Source organism: Arachis hypogaea, chromosome 12, assembly GCF_003086295.3.
Source record: "Arachis hypogaea cultivar Tifrunner chromosome 12, arahy.Tifrunner.gnm2.J5K5, whole genome shotgun sequence".
NCBI classification, from domain to species: Eukaryota; Viridiplantae; Streptophyta; class Magnoliopsida; order Fabales; family Fabaceae; genus Arachis; species Arachis hypogaea.
The window spans coordinates 99,658,047-99,681,606 of record NC_092047.1 but is presented as its reverse complement, the minus strand read 5'-3'; the positions used below and the strand labels follow the sequence as shown (position 1 = coordinate 99,681,606).

The following is a 23,560-nucleotide window of genomic DNA, read 5'->3' as shown; positions in this document are numbered from 1 at the left end:
ACCTCTTAAAATCGCTACATTCTTTTAAAAGTGAATATCTATCTCCACTTCTAATAATTTTTTTGTTACGAGATTTTAACAAAAAAAATTATTTTTTTTCACTTTTGATTTTTAATTCTGTAAGCTTAGTTATTTTCTCTATTAATGATTTTTTTTGAGTTAATGAAATGTGTCTATATGGCACTTAATTAAATACCAATTAAGGTTGACGAATTTTTTTTATTAAAAATTTTGTTGTCTTTTTTAAAATAATTATTCGAATTTTTTAAAAAATTTTTTATTTTTCAGTACTTTTATTTATATATATTGACTAAATTTATTGTATAAAAATTAAGAAATATTAGTGATTTAAAATTTTTTCTCTTATAAAAATTGAATAAAAAAAATACATATTAATAAAAAAATATTACTAATTATTGTTATCAATTTTATTTATTTGTTATTAGTTATTTTAAAATATTAAAATTTAAATTTTTAATATTATATTATATCTACATAATTAATTAACATAAAGATTCTTATTTGTTGCATCTATTTTAAATAAAATATTATATTATTTTTTGTTATCTATTATAAAATAAAATATATACTTCTAATAATAATAATAATAATAATAATAATAATAATAATAATAATAATGATAATGATAATGATAATGATAATGATAATGATGATGATGATTTTTTTGTGAATTATAATAGTTAATTTAAATTCAATATATCTAAAACTTAACATAATTTTAATAATATAGTATTTTAACCAATTTTTAAAACAACAATAATAAAAAATTAAAAAATATATACTCCGTTTAATTTCTATAAATAAAAAATTACTAGTATTTTTTAAATTTTTTATTTAAATAAAATAATAGAAGATCAAAATTACTTAAATCTTCTAAATGAAATTTGACAACGTAAATTTTTTAAACCATATAATATATAAATCGTTTTAGGGTGATATGTGTTATATAATGCATGAAACATGTTACTCTAGGATGATTTGTGCTTGAAATGTATTGGATAAATATACATAAATTATCCCAGGCTATTATGCTTCGCAAGATGTATATAAATCGTCCCACCTCAGTATGTATAATGCTTTTTAACCTAAAGCTCATAACTCTAGCACGATTTACGTGCAGCTATTCAACTCCCAGCACCTTAGCACGATTTATATGCAAATATCTTAAAGCACATTAGGCTGTGATAATTTACGTTGAAAAACATAAAGCTCTTGACCATGGAACGATTTATGTACTTAAAGAGGCTATAAATAAACAAACATGACGTATATCGAGCCATAGTTAAATTGAGGATTTTGGAAGATGGCTGAGAGTGTATTTTTGCTAGTTCATTACTGAGAAAAATTGATAAAAACACAAGTGAGGGTGTAACGTTCACTAGTAAAAAGCAGGTCAGAGTGTTCGTAAATCTTTCAACGAGTTTAGAGGATTTACGAAATAGTATATTATAGAAGTTAGGACAGTGCGGTAAAAAAGTGTTAAGTAATTATTTTTTCGGATTCCTATCTCACTCAGGCAAGGTTATGTGAAGTTTGGAAAGTATGTGATGTTAGGCGATAACGACATTTGTGTTATATTTTACAGTCAATCTAGATTTTTAGATTTGGGGGCTATGGAGTTGTTTGCGAGAATGGTTGGTGTGGAGGGTAGCTCAGGTGGAACTACTCCGAATCTGCCAACCGTCGGGCTAGAATATGGTTCTAGTGCCATTCCAACCGATCACGATGTCATCGTCCATATTTCATCTCCATCATTTGCAGCAGATTTGCCCGTTTAGGCCGATAATGTAGTCGACTTAGGTGATGTGCGTACCTTTGGGGAGCTTGCAGCTGCAATTAGAGTAGCACCGTTATTGAATGGTACACCAGCATTCATAGAGGTCAGAGATAGGGATCCACTTGTTGAGGCCATGGGCGATGATGAGTCAGATTCGGAACCACCCATTATTGGTAATGATACAGACGGTGAGGAAGACACAACATGAGTTGGGAGATTACAAGGGCAATCAAGCTCTCAGACACAACAGTACCCTCCACTCTTCTCTACTTTGGATCTTAACGCGATGAATTAACCAGCATTTCTAGGTCAACAACTGTCTGCTATTCACGGAGACGGGCATGGTATACTTGGCACAGAGGAGTTTTAAATCGGGCAACGGTTCCAAAATAAGGAGGAAGTTGTGTTGACAGTGAAGAGTTATAATATTCGTCGAGTGTAGAGTATAAGGTGTTTGAGTCCAATTAGTTGAAGCATCATGGAAAGTGTATGCAGTTTGAAAATGGGTGTAATTGGCTGATACGTGTGACTATGTGGCAGAGAAAAAGCTACTAGAAAGTCTGAAAGTACAACGGGCCGCTGATGCGTGAGCATCTTTCTTGTCTTTTCTTAGTAATTTGCATGTGGATTTGCTATATTGTTCTGAAATTTAGGTGTTTTAAACCACTATGAATGCTACTTTGAGATGTTTTACAATTTGATTTATTACAGGTGGCATTCGGGCGAGTTTGGCAAAGTGCAAAGAGAATTTGTGAATGCTATCGATCCTGACCTCCTCACACTACAACGAGCATAACTTGATCTACAAAAGTCCAATTGATGCATTTTCAGCAGTATTGGAAAGCCAACTTTCAAAGATTTCTAACAATATATAATAGTTTATTGTTACTTGCTGGATTTAGAGCAAAAAGTGGTGCCAAACACTACATCACGGCGTTTGGTGCCATGTTGAATGCCATACATCACAAGCCCTCAAGCCAAACGCCTGGATTACCAAGTATGGCGCCACACCTACTCCTCAAGTCAGGCGCCACTCCTTCCAAGTATGGCGCCAATACCTGCGCCCAAACGAATCCTGCAACGCAATCCCGTATATTTGATTTATATTTTAATTTATTTTTAATTAGAAAAAAGATATTAATTAAGTTTTGGAATTTAATTTTCAAATCAATTAGGTTAAATATAAAAGAGAAGATATCTCAGCCCTGCAGGCTCGCTTCTCTTCGACTGCACTTTTTAATTTTACAACTTCTTGAGTTTTTCTGCACCATGAGCAACTAAACATCCATTGTTAAGGTTAGGAGCTCTGTTTATTTGGATGGATTAATAACTATTGTTTTCTACTTCTGATTTATGCACTAATTTACATTCAAGAATCTATTTCGTTCTTCATCCTACGGATTAGAGTATATTAAAAATAACTCTTTTCTAAATTGAATTCTTGTTGAATCTTGGAAAAGTTATCTCACCTGAATAATAGCTTGAAACTGAATTCTCATGACTCTCTAATTATCAAGATTTAATGTGATACGTGGCATATAATCATATCATCTTTGAATTTTTAGGATTTTGTGTGGCTTATAAACTAGGATTTGAACTTAAACCCTCTAATTAAATTAAGTGACCAAGGAATTGGCGGTTAATTGAGTTAGAAGAGGATTAAATTACCAAGAAATTGGAGTCTAATCACTTAAAGTTTACTGTGAATTGAATCTTTTTATAATCAAGGTAGCTAATAAGAATTGTTAATCCAGAAATCTGAACATCTCTAGAACCTTAACTGTTTTCTTACATTATTGCTCCCAACCAATTTACTATTTGCTTTCTTCACTTTTTTGAATCACTGTTTGGTGCAATTTGAACTCAAAACACTCCTTTTCTTTTGTCTGACTAAGTTGATCACTCAATTATTGTTGCTTGATCCATCAATCCTCGTGGGATCGACCCTCACTCACCTGAGGTTTACTTAGTACGACCCAGTGCACTTGCCGGTTAGTTTGTGGTTTATAAAATCCGCACCAATTTTTTGGCGCCGTTACCGGGGATTGACTATAATTGATAATTACCCGTTGTTTAATTGCTTAGATTAGACGTTATTTGCTTTAATTTGTTTGCAATTTTTCCCTGAATTTCGAAATTAAGTTTGGTGTTTCTTAGTTTATTTATTTTATTTTCTTATTTCTTTTCTTTATATTTTTGAAAATTTTTGTTCCCTTTTTCTTATATGTTTTCGAAATTTTTAGCTCCATTTATTTAGTTTTATTTCTTTTACTTAGGTTACCTCACGGAAAATTCTTTTCATTCTGACGTAGAGATTCTCACTTTTTTTTATTTTCTGTTTGTTTATGAGTAGGAACAGAGACAAGAAACCTCTTCTTGACTTTGATCCTGAGATTGAGAGGACTTTGAGAAGGAGTTTACAGCAGGCTAGAATTTACAAAGCTGCTGAGAATCTCAAGGATAATCTTAAGAAGGAATCTGAAAAATTAACTATAGAGCTGAACAACAACATTGTTGCTATTCCTAATGCTCCTTATGCTCCTAATGTACTTGAGCATCCTAGAAAGACACTTGACTCACACACTTCTCCTAGTCCTAACTTCTATGGTAACAATATTGTTGTACCTCCTGTGGGTGCTAATAACTTTGAGCTGAAGCCTCAACTTATTTTTCTGGTGCAACAAAATTCTCAGTTTCATAAACTCCCACAGGAAGACCCAAACTTATTCATCTCTAATTTTCTACAAATCTGTGACACGATGAAGACCAATGGCGTTCATCCTGATGTCTATAGGTTGTTGCTCTTTCCGTTTGCTATGTGGGACAGAGCCAAGCAGTGACTTGACACACAACTCAAGGAGAGCTTGGATACATGAGACAAGTTGGTCAATAGATTTTTAATCAAATTCTTTTTACCTCAGAAGCTAAGTAAGCTGAGAATAGATGTTCAGACTTTCAGGCAGAAAGAGGGTGAATCTCTCTATGAAGTTTGGGAGAGGTATAAGTTGATGCTCAGAAAATGTCCTCCTTACATGTTTTCGTACTGGATTCAGTTACAGATTTTCTATGATGGAGTTATTGAGGTTGCCAAAATGTCTTTGGATAATTCTATAGGCGGATCTCTTTACATGAAAAAGATCCTGAGGAGGCTCTAGATTTGATTGAGATGGTTGCTAATAACCAATATTAGTATTCTTCTGAGAGAACATCTGTGAGAAAAGGAGTCATAAAATTGGATGCTTTTGACACAATTCTTGCTAACGAAATTATTCAACTTGTAGACAAAACAACTACACGAACATCAACTACTAACGAGCTACATTAACTAGAAACAAAGCAAACATTGTCCTCTTGATTCGATTTAGAACAATAATCCAATTCGCCCTAGTTTAACTGATCTAAACTTGCATTATTCATTGTTTTCGAACACAAAAAACTTATACGAATTTAATTTCACTAGTTGATTTCACTGTTTGATCGAAAACAAATTCAAATCAAATAGCATTCATAATAAAAGCAAAAATCTATAGAGAAAGAGAAAAAAATTTGTAAAGAACGTAGACAGAGTTAATACTTATTTTGGCCCCTAAAATTTTTGAGTAGCCTCAATTTGGACCCCAAAATTTATAGTTGCCCAATTAAAACCCTCAAATATTGAATCGTGACCCACGTTTGCCCCGTAGCTATCTCCGTTAACGGAGATCTGATGTGGCATGTTAAATTGACACATAGGAAAGCCTAAAATGATGTCGTTTTATGTTCCCTCCCAGTTTTAACTCAATGTGACGTCGTTTAAGGGCTTCATTGGGTTAAAAAAGTTGGGCCAACGTGTAGATGAAGACACAGACGTAGCTTAACCCTTCTTCTTCCTTCTCTTTGTCTTCTATTCTTCTTCTCCACGTTGTTGTTCTTCTCGCATGCTTGACTATGAAAAAGAAGAATCAGAGTAACATTGGTGGTGTATTGGACTGCTGGGTGAGGTTGCTGACGAACTAACATGGGCGCAAAAAAGAAACGAAGAAGATCAGGTTAGGAAGTGAAGTTTTATTTTTTTTTCACAAATTTCTTAATACTCTGTTTTTGGCTTTTGTTTGGGTTTTTGTATTGCATTGTTATTGTCGAAGCAAGGTGCTGGTTATATTTAGGGCATTGAAAATTGTTGCATGTGAATAATGCTAGGTTTTTTTTTCCTTGATGAAGAAGAGAATGTCGATTTTATCTTTTGCTGTCTGTGAAAAAATGTTATCATGTGTGTGTTATTGCTTATGTTTAAAAAATCTGTTGTTTTAAAATGAATGATGATCTATTGTCCTGTTTGAAGTTTGAAGTCAGTTAAGTCAGTATGCTTTATTTTTTAAAATTATTGTTGAGATTTTTGTTATTTTGCAATGTAGATGGATGATGATATAACAATTGTTATCCACCATGGAGGAAGTTTTGAGACAAAAGAAGATGGAGAAGTTGTGTATGTCGGAGACCAAATTGAACAGTTATTTGGACTAGAGGAAGATACATTGGACGTGTTCTCAATAAGAAATTATTAGAAGGTTCTAGGATATGACAACTTGAAGAAGTGCTGGTGGCTAGCTCCTGGGAGGCCTTTGAAGACTGGATTGAGAGCACTGTCACATGACCGAGCTCTTAGCTAGAGATGTGCTTTCACGCAAAGAATAATGAAGGTGTAGTGTATGTGTACCTTGAGCATGGAAATTCTGAACATGAAGGTGATGAGGTTCCACAACTGGTCCCTATGACCCCCAGTCCAAAAATCATGGTATCTGACACACCTCAAATCCATCCTCATGTATTCCAAACACACCCCTTGAACAAGATACAATCACATTCCCTGAAGCAAACTCTGCACCCCTAGGCCAACTGAACTCTGTTCCTCCAAGTCAGCCCCACTCTAAACCTCAAACCAAACCCACCTCAAATTATCCAGCCCAACCCACCTTTGAACCTGCAGCCCAGCCCAAGTCAAAGCCTGCAGTCCAACCCAACTGTTCACTTGCAGCCCAGCCACATCCACACTTCCAGCCCAGCCCACCTCCACACCTCTATCCCAGCCTAAACCAATGCCTATTTCTAATCCATGTTCTTCTAAATCAAAAAATAATAAATCTGAGAAGTCTATTCCACCCACCACTACAAAGAATTTTAAAACAAGTGTAAAAAAAATTCAAAGTCTACCCCAAAGAAAGGTGCTGTCAAGAAGGTACCGATACCACCACCAAAACGAGTGACACGATCAGCTTCAAGATTTGCACCCAGAGGGAAGAAGGTTGTTGGTGAGGTCCCATCCGTGACATTAAGCAGTGACAGTAGTGACTCGTATGAGAGTGCGGAAGATGAACTTTATAGGCCTGGACCCGAGGCTTTTGAGAGTTCAAGTAATGATGAATCTGATTCTGAAGTTGCTACAGCAAGACCCAGGGAGTTGAAAATGAAAAAGAATAAGGCAAAAGGTAAGATATGTCTCGAAAACTTGTGTGAAGAAAATGAGCTGATAGTTCAGAATTCTAATGAGGAAGTTGATCTGGGCCAAGTGATTGGAAAAGCCCCTGAGGTCCAGCCACCATATGACGCCTTTGATGCATACCACGATGATTCTGATGGAAATGACTCATGGAAATCTGAGGAAATAAAGACCCCACCTAATTCGGATGAAGAATCTGATGCGGATGAGGACGATGCTTTTCCAATGTTCATGGAGGGAGCAAGATTTGATGAGCTAAAGTTGGAGATCGGGATGAAGTTCAATAGCAAACATGATTTTATTGAGGCAGTGAGAGAGTTCACCATACAAGAGGGGAGGAAAATCAATTTCAGAAGAAATGAGAGTTATAGGGTGAGAGCTGTTTGTAAGTACAAGAAGGAGGGTTGTAAGCGGGTTGCATATGCCTCTATGGATCATGAAGAGACTTGCTGGCAGATGAAAACTTTAAACAACAACCACATATGTGCAAGGAGAACTAAAAATAGGGCAGCAAATAGGAAGTGGTTAGCCTCAAAGCTGGTAAAGAAAATAAAAAAATATCCTAACCTGAAACATGGAGAAGCGTCTGATTACTTCAAGAGGAAGTGTGATCTTGACCTCAATAAGTCCTCTCTGACTAGAGCCTTAAGTGATGCAAGGAACATTGTATATGGAGATGCGGCAGACACACTTCTGAGAGACTATGCAGAGACATTATTGAACAATGTTAGCAGAACCGGATCGGACCGGCCGGTTCGACCGAAAAACCAGTGAACCGGATCCTATACCGGTCCGGTCCGATGATTGGACCGTACAAGGTTAAGAACCGGTCAAACCCGCAAAGAACCGGTAGAAACCGGTCCGACCGAACCGGAACAGTTTAAAATTTCCTCAAAATGAAGCAGTTGAGGTTCGAACCCCATCCCTCCAGGAAATAAAAGGTACCTATGTCCACCAGGCTACCTTGTCTTTCACTAATATGGATACAAATTAAAATATATATTAATACCTTTCGGTAAATAATTTACTTTTATTTAATTTATTTTAATTTTAATTATAAGCTCACTCATTTTTAAATTAATTATATTTTTATTTAACAGTAATTATAAACTCACTTATTATTTTTTTCATAATTATATAATATCTATTAATATTATTTTTTAATAAATACTTGTAGTATATAATAGTATAATAGATATAAACTAATTAATAAATTATTAAAATTCGAAAATAATACTTATTTTAATATAAAAACAAAATAAAAATATTTATGATAGAGTAAAATTAACAAAATACTTATTGTTTCTGTTCCATATTGTTTAGAATAGCTAGATATTTTTAAAATATTAGTAAAAATATGTATTTTAAATTTTTAATTCTAATTTTTGTACTATATTTTATTTTTTATTTACATAGGACCGGGTTAACCGGTTCAACCAGTAACCCACTGGTTGAACCAGTGACCCAATGATCCAGTAGCCTGACCAGTTCGATCACCGGTTCGGTTCTGACAACTATGCTATTGAAAAGTAACCTTGGATCAACTATTAAAATAGGAGTGAAGCCGCAACCTGAAGGAGAACCAACTTTCGAAAAAATGTACATGTGCCTCGATGGATGCAAGAAAGGATTCAAGGCTGGGTGTCGGCCTCTAATTGGGCTAGATGGAGCCTTTTTGAAGACACACTTTGGAGGACAAATACTAGCCGCAGTTGGACAAGACGCCAACAACCATATATATGTCATCGCTTGGGCCATTGTAGAGGTTGAGAACAAGGAAAATTGGCGATGGTTTCTGGAGCTTCTGTTAGATGATCTGGGTGATGTAGCCTCTAACAAATGGTGCTTCATGTCTGACATGCAAAAGGTAACATTTAAGCTTTAAAAAATTTGACTGCAACTATCGAGGACTCTGTTGGGACATAATTTAAATTTAAGGGTTCAGATAGAGTCATAACTGTTTATTTGGTGGGCTCAATTGGGGCTCGATAACAGTAATTGCTAATAGTGCTGCATATGATGTCAGGGGTTAATTCCAGCAGTCTGTGAATTGATGCCTGGAGTGCACCATAGGTTTTGTGTGTGGCACCTGTGGAAGAACTTTAACAAGCAATGGAAAGAGCAAGAGTTAAAAACTATGTTATGGGAATGTGCAAGAGAGACAACGAGGCATGGATTTGAACAGAAAATGGAGAAAGTAAAGAGAAAGAATGAGGATGCCTGGGCCTACTTGAACAAATGGCCAAAGAAAAGTTGGACGAAGGCATACTTTAGCCATGATCCAAAGCTGGATAACATTTGTAATAACGCGTGCAAGGTCTTCAATGCAAGGATAAAGGAGTATAGGAAAAAGCCTATACTCACTCTACTAGAGGAAGTACGCATGTTCGTGATGAGAACAATTGCAAAAAAAAAAGTGAAGCTACAATACCACATTGGCAGGTTTCCTCCTATTCAGAGGAGCAGACTAGAGAAGATAAGGAAGGAGTCACAAAAATGGCGTCCGGTGTGGTGTGGTGATGATGGCTATCATAGATTTGAGATTCATGGGTTTCCAATAAACATGGCTGTTGACTTGGAAAAGCATATATGCACATGAAGATTCTGACAGATCACAGGTATAAGATTCTTTTTTTTCTTACTTGGTAGTAGTTATAAAATGTTTCAGAAGTACATATGAGGTCTCATTGGCAACTTTTGTAGGAATTGTAACGTTGATTGAAATATAAACTGTTTGTGACGTGAATGAATATAAACTGTTTGTGACTGAACCTCCTCTCTGATTGAATATAATCTGGATTTCAGGCATGCTATGTGTCCACGCATGTGCTGCAATAGCTAGACTCAATGGGAATCTTGAAGATTATTGTCACAAGTGGTTGACAATGGACTCATATAAAGAAACATATAAGCATTCCTTGAATCCCATCCCTGGACAAGCAATGTGAGAGAAGTCTCAGTATAGTAGGCCCTAGGCTTCCAAGATTCGGAGAAAGCCAGGTCCTTTGAAGTAGAAACGACGAAAGGATGCAGATGAAGAGTCTTCAGGAAGTAAGAAGAGTAAGACAGATGCAACAAAGCTACCTAGAAAGTACAAGGAGTTTTCTTGTGCTTACTGTGGGACAAAAGGTCACACGAAGAGAAGCTGCTCCTACAAAAAAGTTGATGACGTTGCAGCTGCCCTTGCTGCTGCTGCAGCAGTTGTAATAGCTAAGGAGAAAGAAAAGGGTGCTAATGCAGCAACTAATGTTGCCACTTCTGCAGCCCCAACAAATTCTCCTTCAGAGATTGTGCTTTCACAGACCCCTTTTTCACAACCAGATAATGGAGATCAGGAACAAGTAGAAATCCAATATGTCTTATTATTTGTGTTTTTAATGATTATTTAAAAAATATCTGTTTAATTTAATTTTTTGACTTGACTGACGGGGACTTGTATTCTACTCATGCAACCATAGGTAACTTCTGCAACGAGGCCCAACAAATTACAACCTAAGAGGAAAGCATCTCCAGCCCCAGGATCATCAAGTGTTGACCCATTGCAAGGAGCAAATGCTGGAACATCTTTAAGGATGGCTGAATTCATGAAATTTGTCCCAACACCAGGAGTAAAGCCAGCATTCAAACCTCCTAGGAAGAAATGAATGATGTTTAGTTGTGATAGACTATTATAGTTAGGGTAGTTATTTTCTTAATTATATTTATCTTGTGTCACTAGAACATGGTTATGTGTGTGTCCAAATACTTGGCTATTTTATTAAAGAATTTCTGGATGTATTTTGTTAATGACTTTCTGGATATTTGTTCAGTTGTTGGCAAGCAATGCTTTTGGATATTCACTAAATGTAGACACTTTATTTCAGGTTTATGAATGGTACCAATATGTTTAATATGTAGCTTTCCTTTCTCACTATTGCAATATGATATATGTACCAGAGGAGCTAAAACCATGCTTCTTTTTCATGCAAATCTGAATACAATGCTTTCATTCACCCTCAGAGTACACACCTTCAGGTCCACACTTTTAATCAAAATTTAATCATACTTACACTATACATAACAATCAGAAACATAACTAAACAAATAACCAAACTTAAAATATTAATCCATATTTTCAAACACCTAATTTCAACTTCTATTGAAGTAATTCTCCATGCTAAATTCATCTTCCAACTATCATCACTGCTTGTAGGTTGTGTTTTACCCACTAAACTCTATTATTCTTCACCGTCTGCCCACATAAAGAAACCACACCATATTCTCCCAGAACTCTGCCAATTTTGCAACAACCAACAAAAAGAAAAAATCTTAAGATTACTCATCAAACACAAATACCAGTAGCAACACATTGAGGAAGAAGAAGACGACATTGAGAACTTACATTATAATTTGGACACCCATAAAAGGGTCTATCAAGATTGACATTTGTTCCAGACTAGCGAAGTATTGGACGCATTCCACAACCACACCAGTCAGGAATCTTCTCCAACCTCCCACCATTAAGGTTCTTCAGGGAAGCCCCATGAGAACGTGATCGTGCAGAACTCACTGCAGGTAGGCTTCCTGAACTCATCATTTCTCCAGCACAGTCTTCACCGTATTCGGAAAAGAGGGCTGCAAATTAGGGTTTTATCATCTATGGAGGGGTTAAATTGAGTTGATTCAAATTTTGCCACATCATTCACTCATCAAGAATCCACCCTGGCAAGCTGCGTGACACATGGATACACACGCTGGCGACTTAACGTGCCACATCAGCGTTCCGTTAACGGAACTATCGACAAGGACAAATGTGGGGCACGAAATGGATTTCATCTCAACGTAGACAAGTCAGAGATAACAAATGAAATCTGTAAAAAAATGTAGAGAAAAAAACCATTTATGCTATGAGTTAAACCCCAAAATGGTCCCTGAGATTGACGTCATACACTAAAATCGTCCCTGAGATTCCAATTGCACCAATTACGTCCCTGAGATTGAAAAAAATGCACCATATTAGTCCCTGACCTATTTTCCATTAACGACGTGATGACATGGCATGATGACGTGGACTGTAAGTGACACGTGTCACTTCATGATTTGGCCACGTGTAATGGTATGATGATGTGGTGACCAGTGACACGTGGCATGCTGACGTGGATGGTTGTGCCACGTGTCACAATGTTATTTGGCCACGTGTCTGTTTGTGTCACGTGTCGCAACAGTATTCATCCACGTGTCATCCATTATGTCATCGTTGTATATGCACTAAATTAGTCCCTCACTTTGCATTAAGTGACTCATTTTAGTCCTTGAAATTGAATGTCGTGCACCAAACTAGTCCCTTCACCAATTGTTTCTCATTTTTTTTAATTTAAAATTTTAATATCTTGGATACACTAATTTCAATTCTATTTTTTCATATATCGTTTAAATACAAGTGCTTTCATAAAATTTTTTAAGATTTTACTTTTTAGTTTTAATTATATAATTTTTTTAATAATTTAACACTAGTAAATTTTATAATATATAAGTATGTTATTATAAAAAAATAATTATATGATTGATTAGACACATTTTTTTCATAAAAAATATGTGTTTTTAACAATAAATTAATAATTAAAATAAATATTTTTTTCTTATGAAATACACGTTTTCGTTATGTGTAAATGAACTAGATTGAAGGCACTTCAAGCACCTTCACTACCATCTTTGACCTCTGCAATCTAGACGAAAGAGGTCGGAGATGGTAATGAGAGAAGCTTGAAATGCCTTCACGTCAACTCCAAGACGGCGGTTATTAGGGGTATCCGCAAGAAAAAAAATATTTTATAAAAGTACTGAAAGAGGTCGGAGATGGTAGTGAAGGTACTTGAAAACCCTTCACGTCAATTCTAAGTTGGCGGTTAGGGTATTCGCAAGAGAAAAAATATTTTATAAAAACACTTTTATTTGAAGAACATGTGAAAAAATCGAATTAAAATTAATGCATTCAAAAATATTGAGAATTTTGAATTTATAGAAAAAATGAGAAAAAACTGGTGAATGGACTAGTTTGGTGCACGACATTCAATTTCAGGGACTAAAATGAATCACTTAATGCAAAGTGAGGGACTAATTTGGTGTATATACAACGATGACATGATGGATGACACGTGGACGAATAAGGTTGCGACACGTGGCACAAATGGACACGTGGTCAAATAACATTGTGACACGTGGCACAACCATCCACGTCAGCATGCCACGTGTCACTGGTCACCACATCATCATACCATTACACGTGGCCAAATCATGAAGTGACATGTGTCACTTACAGTCCATATCATCATGCCATGTCATCACATCGCTAATGAAAAATAGGTCAGGGACTAATATGGTGCACTTTTTTCAATTTCAGGGATATAATTGATGCAATTGAAATCTCAGGAACGATTTTAGTGTACGACGCCAATCTGAAAGACCATTTTAGGGTTTAATTCGTTAAAAGTCTGATATACATTAGGAGTGCCTGTACCTAGATGATTTAGTTGAAGTTGGCTAGATAAATCACTTGTTTGTAGAGTTTTATTATATTTTTTTTTGTTGGTACATAATATTGGTGACTAAAAATTAAATTAAAATCTAAATTAGTAGCAAATTTTTTTACTCCGTCCGTCCGTTGCGTACGTTGAAAGTTGAAACAACATAAGTTCAGGATCACCATACCACCGCCGCTCATCTCTTTACCAGCTCATCACGTCGTGCCGCTCTACTGCCCGTCTTACTCCACCACCACCGTCGCTGCCGCCGCCAGAGAGAGTCTCACAACTACCGTCGCTGTTCGCAATTGATCACTCTCATTCACGGACCGAGAAAGGCACTGGTGCCCCTTTCCTTCTCCATCTTCTCTAAATTTGATTCAATTTTCCTTCGCTTCTCTCCTTCCACGTCACTAGATCCCCAATTACAAATTTTTTTCATTCAGCTATTTGTTCTACATCTTGAATATGTTCTGATTTTTATTATTATTCTGTTTTTCTAAAAAAAATTGCAATTCCGTGTATTCTATACCTCTAAGCCTAGGTATCTGAGAGTAGATAGAATCATGGTGATGGTACCCTTCTCTAAAGAAGGGAAGTGATTCAAAGAAGAAGGGAGCATTTTGGTGAAGCCGGATCGATGTATCAATGGAGGAAGTTTGAGTTCTTCGAGGAGAAGTATGCGGCGAAATGCGTGGTTCCGGATGGCGAGGAAGACGATGATCTCGCCACGAAGAAGATCACTTGCTGTTCCAGTGGCAGGGGAAAGGTGGTGACTGGTTTTGATGATGGTAACGTTTGCTTGTTTGATCGAGGTCTCAAGTTCAATTACGCCTTCAAGCCTCACGCTTCCAGTGTCCTCTTTCTTCAACAGCTCAAGGTAATCAATTGATTTCACTCTGTAGATGCCTCCGTGAAATAGAAATGTTATTTGGATTGGAGATAGTTGTTTAGGTGTGGAGATTATTAATCTGTAACATGTGTATGCAATTCACCTTGCATTTATTTGAATTATTCACTTATTTGCATTAAGATTTTGTTTATTTTGTGTTTGATTGCTGGTTGATGGTACCATCGAGCAACTTTTGATGATAAATAGTTGGGTTTGAGAGAGATGAGGGAGTATATAAACTGGGAAAAATAAGGGAGATAATAAAACTTAGGTGCTTCAATGTTGGAATTGTTGTTTTGGATTAAATAGGTATGTAACTCTTTAGCAAGAGTTCCTTTTTTCTCATTGCTATTTGCTCCTTGCTGCTAAGGGTTGCTATTTTCTCATTGTTGGGATTTCTGAACATTTTGTACTGTCTAGTGTCTACTGTGTTAATATCGAATTGATGAAAGACTTAAAGGGTTGGTAATATTTTCCCCCCCTCAAGATTGGTGAAAGACTTCTGTGATTAAATGTTTGTATGAGTAGTTGATGAATATTGCTGGGGTTCTGAATTGAATTTAACAACGGAGTTTTCTTTTGTATGTTGATTAACCAGCAACGCAACTTCTTAGTAACTATTGGGGAAGATGAACAACTTTCTCCCCAGCAATCACCTTTGTGCCTGAAGGTTTTTGACCTTGATAAGATGCAACCAGAGAGTTCAAGCATGACGAGTCCTGATTGTGTTGGGATATTGCGTATATTCACCAATCAGTTTCCTGAGGCACAGGTAATGAGACTTTTATGCATACTGAATATAGAAGCTGAAAATAATGTATATTGACTATTTCAGTTGCTTATTCTTAGTTTCTTACAATGCGGGAAATTTGTTGCACTGCAGATTACTTCTTTTTTAGTCTTAGAAGAAGTGCCTCCTATACTACTCATAGCTATTGGCTTAGACAATGGTTCTATTTACTGCATCAAAGGAGATATTGCAAGGGAACGTATCAGCCGATTCAAGCTTCAGGTGGAAAGCTATTCAGACAAAACCCTGTCCTCCATAAATGGTCTTGGATTTAGGGTAGATGGTCGATCTCTACAACTGTTTGCTGTAACTCCAAGTTCAGTGAGCTTGTTCTCATTGCATGATCAACCACCAAGAAGGCAGACCCTTGATCAGATTGGATGTGATGGACACAGTGTTGCAATGAGTGACCGCTCTGTATGCAGTCTTTGTTCCTTCATAATAAGTTTTAGCATATTCTCATGTTTATATTATCTCTGAATATTAAATATTTTCATGTTTGTAATATTGGCAGGAGCTGATGATTGGGCGACCTGAGGCAGTATATTTTTATGAAGTTGATGGGCGTGGTCCATGTTGGGCTTTTGAGGGAGAGAAGAAATTGCTAGGATGGTTTCGAGGGTACCTTTTGTGTGTCATTGCTGATCAAAGAACACGAAAGCACACTTTCAACATTTATGACCTGAAGAATCGTTTAATAGCCCATAGTGCGTCGGTTAAAGAGGTTTCTCACATGCTGTATGAATGGGGTAACATCATACTCATAATGAGTGACAAGTCAGCTTTATGTATAGGGGAAAAAGACATGGAAAGCAAGTTAGACATGTTATTTAAGAAGAACCTATATACGGTAGCAATTAATCTTGTTCAAACTCAGCAAGCTGATGCTGCTGCCACAGCTGAGGTGCTAAGAAAATATGGAGATCATCTGTATAGCAAGCAAGACTATGATGAGGCAATGGCTCAATACATTCATACTATTGGTCACCTTGAACCGTCTTATGTAATACAGAAGTTTTTGGATGCTCAAAGAATCTACAACCTGACAAATTATTTGGAAAAACTACATGAGAAGGGTCTTGCTTCTAAAGATCACACCACTCTTCTATTGAACTGTTACACCAAACTTAAGGATGTTGAAAAGCTAAATCTGTTTATTAAAAGTGATGACAGTGTTGGGGAACTTAAGTTTGATGTGGAGACAGCAATCAGGGTTTGTCGTGCTGCCAATTATCATGAGCATGCAATGTATGTTGCAAAGAAAGCGGGGAGACATGAGTGGTACTTGAAAATTTTGCTTGAAGATCTTGATAGATATGAAGAGGCTTTGGAATATATTTCAAGTCTTGAAGCAAGTCAAGCAGGGATGACAATAAAGGAGTATGGTAAAATTCTAATAGAGCACAAACCAGTGGAGACAATTGAGATTCTCATAAGGCTCTGTACAGAGGATGGAGACAAAAGAGGAGACTCGAATGGTCTCTATGTATCTATGTTGCCATCTCCGGTTGATTTTCTCAGCATCTTCATTCATCATCCTCAGTCCCTTATGGAATTTCTCGAGAAATATACCAATAAGGTCAAGGATTCACCTGCTCAAGTGGAGATTCACAATACCCTCTTAGAATTGTATATAGCCAATGAGTTGAACTTTCCTTCAATGTCACAAGTTAATGGGGGTGGAGATTACCTTAATGGAGCATCGGCAAAAGCTGCGACTTTAAATGCCGAATCCAATGGAACCACTGCTGGTAAAAAGGGTTCAAAGGAGGAGAAGGACCGTCTTGTAAGGCGTGAGAAGGGTCTACGCTTGCTTAAGAGTGCATGGCCTGCAGAGGCAGAACATCCACTTTATGATGTTGATTTAGCAATTATATTATGTGAAATGAATGCATTCAAAGACGGACTTCTATATTTGTATGAAAAGATGAAACTTTATAAAGAAGTGATTGCTTGCTATATGCAGGCGCACGATCATGAGGGGTTAATTGCATGCTGCAAAAAGCTGGGGGATTCAGTTAAAGGAGGGGATCCAACTCTCTGGGCAGATTTACTTAAATATTTTGGTGAGCTCGGAGAAGATTGCTCCAAAGAAGTAAAAGAAGTTTTGACCTATATTGAGAGGGATGATATTTTGCCCCCCATAATTGTCCTTCAAACTCTTTCAAGAAATCCATGCCTCACACTTTCCGTAATCAAAGACTACATTGCTCGAAAGCTTGAGCAGGAATCAAAGATGATTGAGGAGGATCGACAAGCTATTGAGAAATATCAGGTTGGGTCCTAATTTTATCTGGTAGTTTATATCCATATAACTAGTATATGTTTAATTTCCTAATGGCATGACTAATTAGTGAAACATAATATGCTTTCTGTATTTCCTCATTACTCTGATGGTGTCCAAACTCCAGAATAAATTTTTCTATTGAGAGAAAGTTATGACTCTGAAGAATTATGAATAGGAAATTGATTTGACTGATACTAGTTATCTAAAATTTTATGGCTATTAGTCTATTACCTTCAAACATTTATCAGTGTATGGTTTTAAAATCCTGCCTCACTTCCCTCTGTTCCCTTTAGTATCAATAACTCCTGAACCATTCCCTACTCATTCTTTAAATTATGAATACTGACTGCATAAAAGAAGCAGTAATATAGATGATTGAACAGAAAATGGAGATATTTGAATTGGTTCTCTCTTATCTGTGAACACCTGTGAAAAAAAAATATATATATATATATATATATATATATATATATATATATATGTGGAATATATATATATATATATATATGTGGAATTGGAGCTGGGTGATCTTGATTATATAATGCGAAGAATCTGTTCTCTGTTGTAAGACTAGTGCTTTACCGTGTAATTATTTATTTGAAGTAAACATCTCCAAGTTGTAGTGCATGCTGTATGTCTCTTGGTATTATGAATTGAATTTTCATTAATTAGAAATCCCTAGTTCTTGCTGCATTGGCAGATTTGTGCACTGTAATGCTAAATTTGGTAGGCATACAAATATTATTTTGGATAAGGAGAGATAATATGAGAAAATTTTCAGTTGAGTTTCGCAGATGAAAATTCCACCTGATGTTAATCAGTGGTGGTAGTCTTAGTTAATGGATATTCCTTCTCTGTTTGGCGAAGATTAATAAATTATTTCTCTACAGGAAGATACACTAGCAATGAGAAAAGAGATTCAGGATCTTCGGACAAATGCTCGAATTTTCCAGCTTAGCAAGTGCACTACATGCACTTTTACCCTTGATCTCCCTGCTGTGCACTTCATGTGCATGCACTCATTTCATCTGCGCTGCCTCGGTGACAACGAAAAAGAATGCCCTGAGTGTGCTCCTGAATACAGATCTGTCTTAGAAATGAAAAGAAATCTGGAGCAAAATTCTAAGGACCAGGATAGGTTTTTCCATCAAATCAAGAACTCCAAAGATGGGTTTTCTGTCATTGCCGAATATTTCGGGAAAGGGATCATCAGCAAAACAAGTAATGGATCCACTTCTGATCTCAGAGCTGCAGCTTCTTCATCCAATAGTGGCTTCTGAAGTTGACAATTTTTGCCTTCTCAACTTCATCATTTCTCTATTTTGCTGGCTGTTAAGATTGGTATTTCCCTTTTGTGAGAAAATTTGAAGCTGCTTGTTTGGGTTCTTGACAGCCTCTCGTTGGTGGAAATTTCAGAGAAATAATTAGGGCAATGTGAGGTTTCCTAGGTGTGCATTCAAGTATTTATTTTCCTTTTTTTGTGTGTAAAATTACGAGGGATTTATAATGACGAAGATGAGATTTATCTAATACATGCAAATATTAAATCCCATGAGAAATAGTGGCACTTTGAATTCTGATCGGTTTTAGTGTGGGTTTGATTCACAATTTTTATTTTCTTGCTTTGAATAAATGTACCATGATTTTAGTTTCCATGTCTCAAACCTTGTGAATTTTTGGAAAATTTTTCAAAATGACTAACCCAAGGTTCAAGCTCCTTCATTCAAAAGATGTAAGGAGGAAGATTGTACCAACAAGCTGACACACTTCTTACTAATATATATACATATTATAATACATATACCAAGTTTTTATTTTATTTATATTCAATTTATTTTAATTTTAAAGTCACTCATTTTTAAATCAATTATATTTTATTTAACTATAAATTTTATTAAATATATACAAATTAAAAATATAAACAAAAAATTTTATTAATCACAATTTATTTTTTTCATGATTATATGATATCTATTAATATTATTTTTTTAATAAATACTTTTAGTATATAATAATAGGTAAAGACTCACATGCAGTTGTCTTCATATGAAGTTGATAGTTGAAAATCCTTAAATGATATTTAGTTAAACTTGTCAAATCATCTAACGGTTTTTAAATATCAACTTCACATGAAAACAATTGTATGTGAGTTTTTGCCTATAATAATATAAGAATAAAATAAATATATATATACCGAGTTAACCGGTTCGACCAGTGACCTACCGGTTGAACCAATGATCTAGTGACCCAATAATCTGACCGATTCGATCACCGGTTCGATTCTGATAACTATGGGAGAGGGTGAAATGCCACTTGAGCTAACGCTCTGCGGCTATGAACTGGTTTGTTACGTGTTGCAAAAGAAAACACCTATTGCTTCCAGAATTTGCCAAAAAGATAACATAAATTGTTTTTGGCAACCTACAAAAATCTAAGGTAGATGATATGTGTAATGGGTTGTTTTTGGTACTCTGCGAATGCCTCTAATGTCAAATAAAGTTATTTTTTGCAATCTATAAAAAGGCATGATCCATATCCATGTAATACACCTTACAGATTCATTTTAGTGAGTCTTACCACTTCTGAACAGAAAGAAATATGGTGTTTTTATCGGTTAGTTGTTTGTTATTTATAGACGAAGATTATTATTGATTTTAGTTCAAGTGCAATTTAAGGGTTTTTCACCAATAAACTAACCTTTTGGGATGAGTTCTTTGATATTCAGTTCACGTCATTAATATTTTTATTGAGAGGATGGCATACAAAAGGCGACAAACTATATCATCCAATTACAATACACTTAAGTTATGATGTCTTATGATATTGTTTAAAACTATATTGAGCAGAAAAGTTAAGAGATTTAAGAGAATATTAAAACAAATTATGGAGTATATGTATATTTGAGGCTAAAATTTTTAGATATGGATAATTTTAATGTGAAATACGACAATATTTGTTCATTTTGGTATTTTACAATGCTATGATGGTAGTACAAAACGTCACTAACATTTTGTAAAACAAATATTTTTTTAAATATAAAAAAACAAAACGTCACCAACGTTTTGTAAAAAAATATTTTTTAATTATAAAATGAGAAAACGTCATTGACGTTTTGTAAAAAAAATATTATTTTAATTATATAAAGTGAAAACGTCACTGACGTTTTGTAAACACCCACAATAACGTTTAACACCTAATTTAGATCACTTTTAAAGACTTCACCACTCATAATCCAATATACAAAAATAAAAGTTCTATATTTGATAGAACAACCATGTTAAGTGTACACTAAAATCAATAATAAGTATAGAATACATATAAAAATATAAAATATATATTAAAAATAAATTAAGCTATATATATTTATATATAAATATATAATAACTGATTTTGATGTGTAAATAGTATTTTTGTTAGTAGAAAAAGAAAAAAAAACATCACACTCAATAATATTTCAAAAATTGATAGAAATAAAATGAATGAAAATGATGTTTTCTATAACTCATCACACAGCGAATATTTTAGTTTCACATTTCTGTGCAAATGATCACAACAGTGGTCGTGTAATATATTGTCAGAATAGATTGTAAGAATAACAAAACTGTAGAATGGAATCCGATGCTTCAATTTCGTAAGGGGCACCACCTTAATGATCTTATTTCCTACAACAAATAATTGCATTAAAAAAGAAACAACGCAAAAAAAAAAAAAAAAAAAAAAAACAGCAGCAGCAGCAGAAGCCAAAGCACTGTTTGAGAAACAGATCAATCACATTAGAATCTGGCTTATGTCATGCGTAATACGCATACCATTCAATGTGTAAATTGCATGTGTTTTCCTTTAGGTACCCCTCATTCATGCTCCTGCACATTCTTTGGAAGAGTTTACATTCTTCCTCCAAATTTGACTTTGACACTTCGATCAAAGGTAGAAAAATATTCTTTATCACAAATTCTGAATCTCTGATTTAGAATCTAAATTCTAAATCATTCTATTTTTTTTCTTCATAGAAGTTTTGTAAACACAAATTCAATTATTTATCGGAAAACATACTCAAAAATTTTTTTTTTTAAAAAATAGGTCTCTAATTCTTTGTTTTGTGGATATTTTTGTCTTTAACAATTTGAAAATACTTTCAAGTTCTTAACCTCTTTAAAAGTTGAACATTAATATCACTCAATTCGTATAGATCCGTTAGACCTAACAAAAATATGTAATGTGATTCTTGTTGTGTCGACCTAATCATTACGAATCCACATGTAGTAGAAGAGAATTTAAAATGGGACAAATTAGTCTCCTTTTTGAAAGTGTGCATCGGTCATACGATGGGAGTCACATCACACATTTCTGTTAAGTCTGCGGAATCTAGATACATATATCCAATTTAAAAAAAAGTCAGGAACTTAAAAATATTTTCAAATAGCTATGGATGAAAATGTCGGCAGGACAAAAAATCATAAACCTATTTGTCCTTTTCTCAAAAAAATAATAGATCAACTCTAATGGAATGTTTTTGGAGTATTACTTTTGTACGAAAAATAAACTAATTTAGAATTAAACTTTGCATTAAAATTAATAGATAAAATAAAACCAATCCTATCTTAGAAAAATGATATCATTAATGAAAACTAATAAAATTTTGTCATTTGTATAATTATCTTGATGATATAATTAAAATAATATAAAATTAAAATTAAATTGAGACTAAATATTAGAATAATAAATCTCATATTTAAATCTCAAATAAAATATAACATATAGTTCTACAAATGTTAATGTGATATTTTAAGGATCCAAAATAAAATTTATATAGAAATTAATATTGGAATTGCTCTAAAATATACTTTTATACCATTATAGTTGTATATAGTGTGATCACATTTTATAAAATCAATTAAGAGAATAAATTAAGATGATTTGTTCCCCCAAGAACTTATTGACAATTTTAAATGAAAATTTTTCATGTTTCAAAGTTTTAGAATTTTTCTATGTCCAAAATGATTCATTCTCTTAGGTTTTGATGGAGTGCTTGCCTCAGTTGTGTGTGTGTTTTTTTGTTTTTGTCATTATACACTACTCAGTACTCACACACATTTTCGGAGTTTCTAAATTACATCCAACTTTAGCTGGGAGTTGAATTCCAATGCACTATTCAATTAAGTATTCAAATGTAGCATCTAAACTAAGACCTCAACTGCAGTTGACATTAGGTATTATTGGGTTAAGAATGGACCAAGTAAAACATTTTTTCCATGAGAAAAGAACCCTTTGTGTAGTGAGGTGTATGCGTGAGTGACCCAAAAAATACATATAATAATAACAAAAGAAAACAAGCAGATCAGTTGATCAGTTAAGAACTCCAACAACTTTTTTCTACAAACCAAACTAATGCTTTGTTTTCAATAAAGACAAATTATTTAGTGTTCTTAAAAATACTCGTTAACATTTTCTTAATCAAAAGTTTTTACTTTAAAAACTCAAAATATAATTCTTTTTAAAAATAAAAAGCTTAGGAAAAGAAAGGAGAAAATGGGAGGCACGAATATAGGAAGAACTGAAAATATGGCGTAGTGCCTCACCAATTCCCTCACCAACAACGAACTCCTCAGCCGTCACCCTTTACGCGCGCGCGTGGTGCGTCTCCTAAAGCATATTGAAGAAAGCTTTGCATGATAATTGTTATAATGTTTAAAAATAGTGTTTAACTTATTAAAAAAATAAAAAAATAATATTTAATTTAAAAATATAAAAATAAATTATTTTAAATATTTAAAATTTATCATAAAAAATATTTTTTTTTTATATGAGAAACATGTG

The 23,560-nt window shown here is 34.6% G+C and overlaps 1 protein-coding gene across 4 annotated transcripts; it reads left to right on the top strand.

Annotated features, from left to right (window-relative positions):
* Positions 1–13,781: 13,781 nt before the first annotated feature.
* Positions 13,782–19,320, top strand: LOC112727849 (vacuolar protein-sorting-associated protein 11 homolog). 4 transcript variants are annotated; one of them, XM_025777769.3, is made up of 6 exons: positions 13,782–14,118; positions 14,314–14,654; positions 15,265–15,438; positions 15,550–15,873; positions 15,971–17,731; positions 18,634–19,320. In XM_025777769.3, the coding sequence occupies exons 2-6, from the start codon at positions 14,415–14,417 to the stop codon at positions 19,021–19,023; spliced, it is 2,889 nt and encodes a 962-aa protein (XP_025633554.1). In that variant the 5' UTR covers positions 13,782–14,118; positions 14,314–14,414; the 3' UTR covers positions 19,024–19,320. The 4 variants fall into 4 exon arrangements, with proteins under 4 accessions (XP_025633554.1, XP_025633553.1, XP_025633555.1 ...); XM_025777768.3 differs by having other exon boundaries at positions 13,809–14,118; positions 14,319–14,654; XM_025777770.3 differs by having other exon boundaries at positions 13,854–14,112; positions 14,319–14,654.
* Positions 19,321–23,560: the final 4,240 nt, after the last annotated feature.

What these genes read in the sequence shown, in the direction of transcription:
- LOC112727849 (XM_025777769.3), top strand. Translation starts at nt 14,415, where the DNA reads ATGTATCAATGGAGGAAGTTTGAGTTCTTCGAGGAGAAGTATGCGGCG. An exon ending in TCTTTCTTCAACAGCTCAAG is followed by an intron (nt 14,655 to 15,264) that starts GTAATCAATTGA and finishes TTGATTAACCAG; the next exon opens with CAACGCAACTTCTTAGTAAC. An exon ending in TTGCAATGAGTGACCGCTCT is followed by an intron (nt 15,874 to 15,970) that starts GTATGCAGTCTT and finishes TAATATTGGCAG; the next exon opens with GAGCTGATGATTGGGCGACC.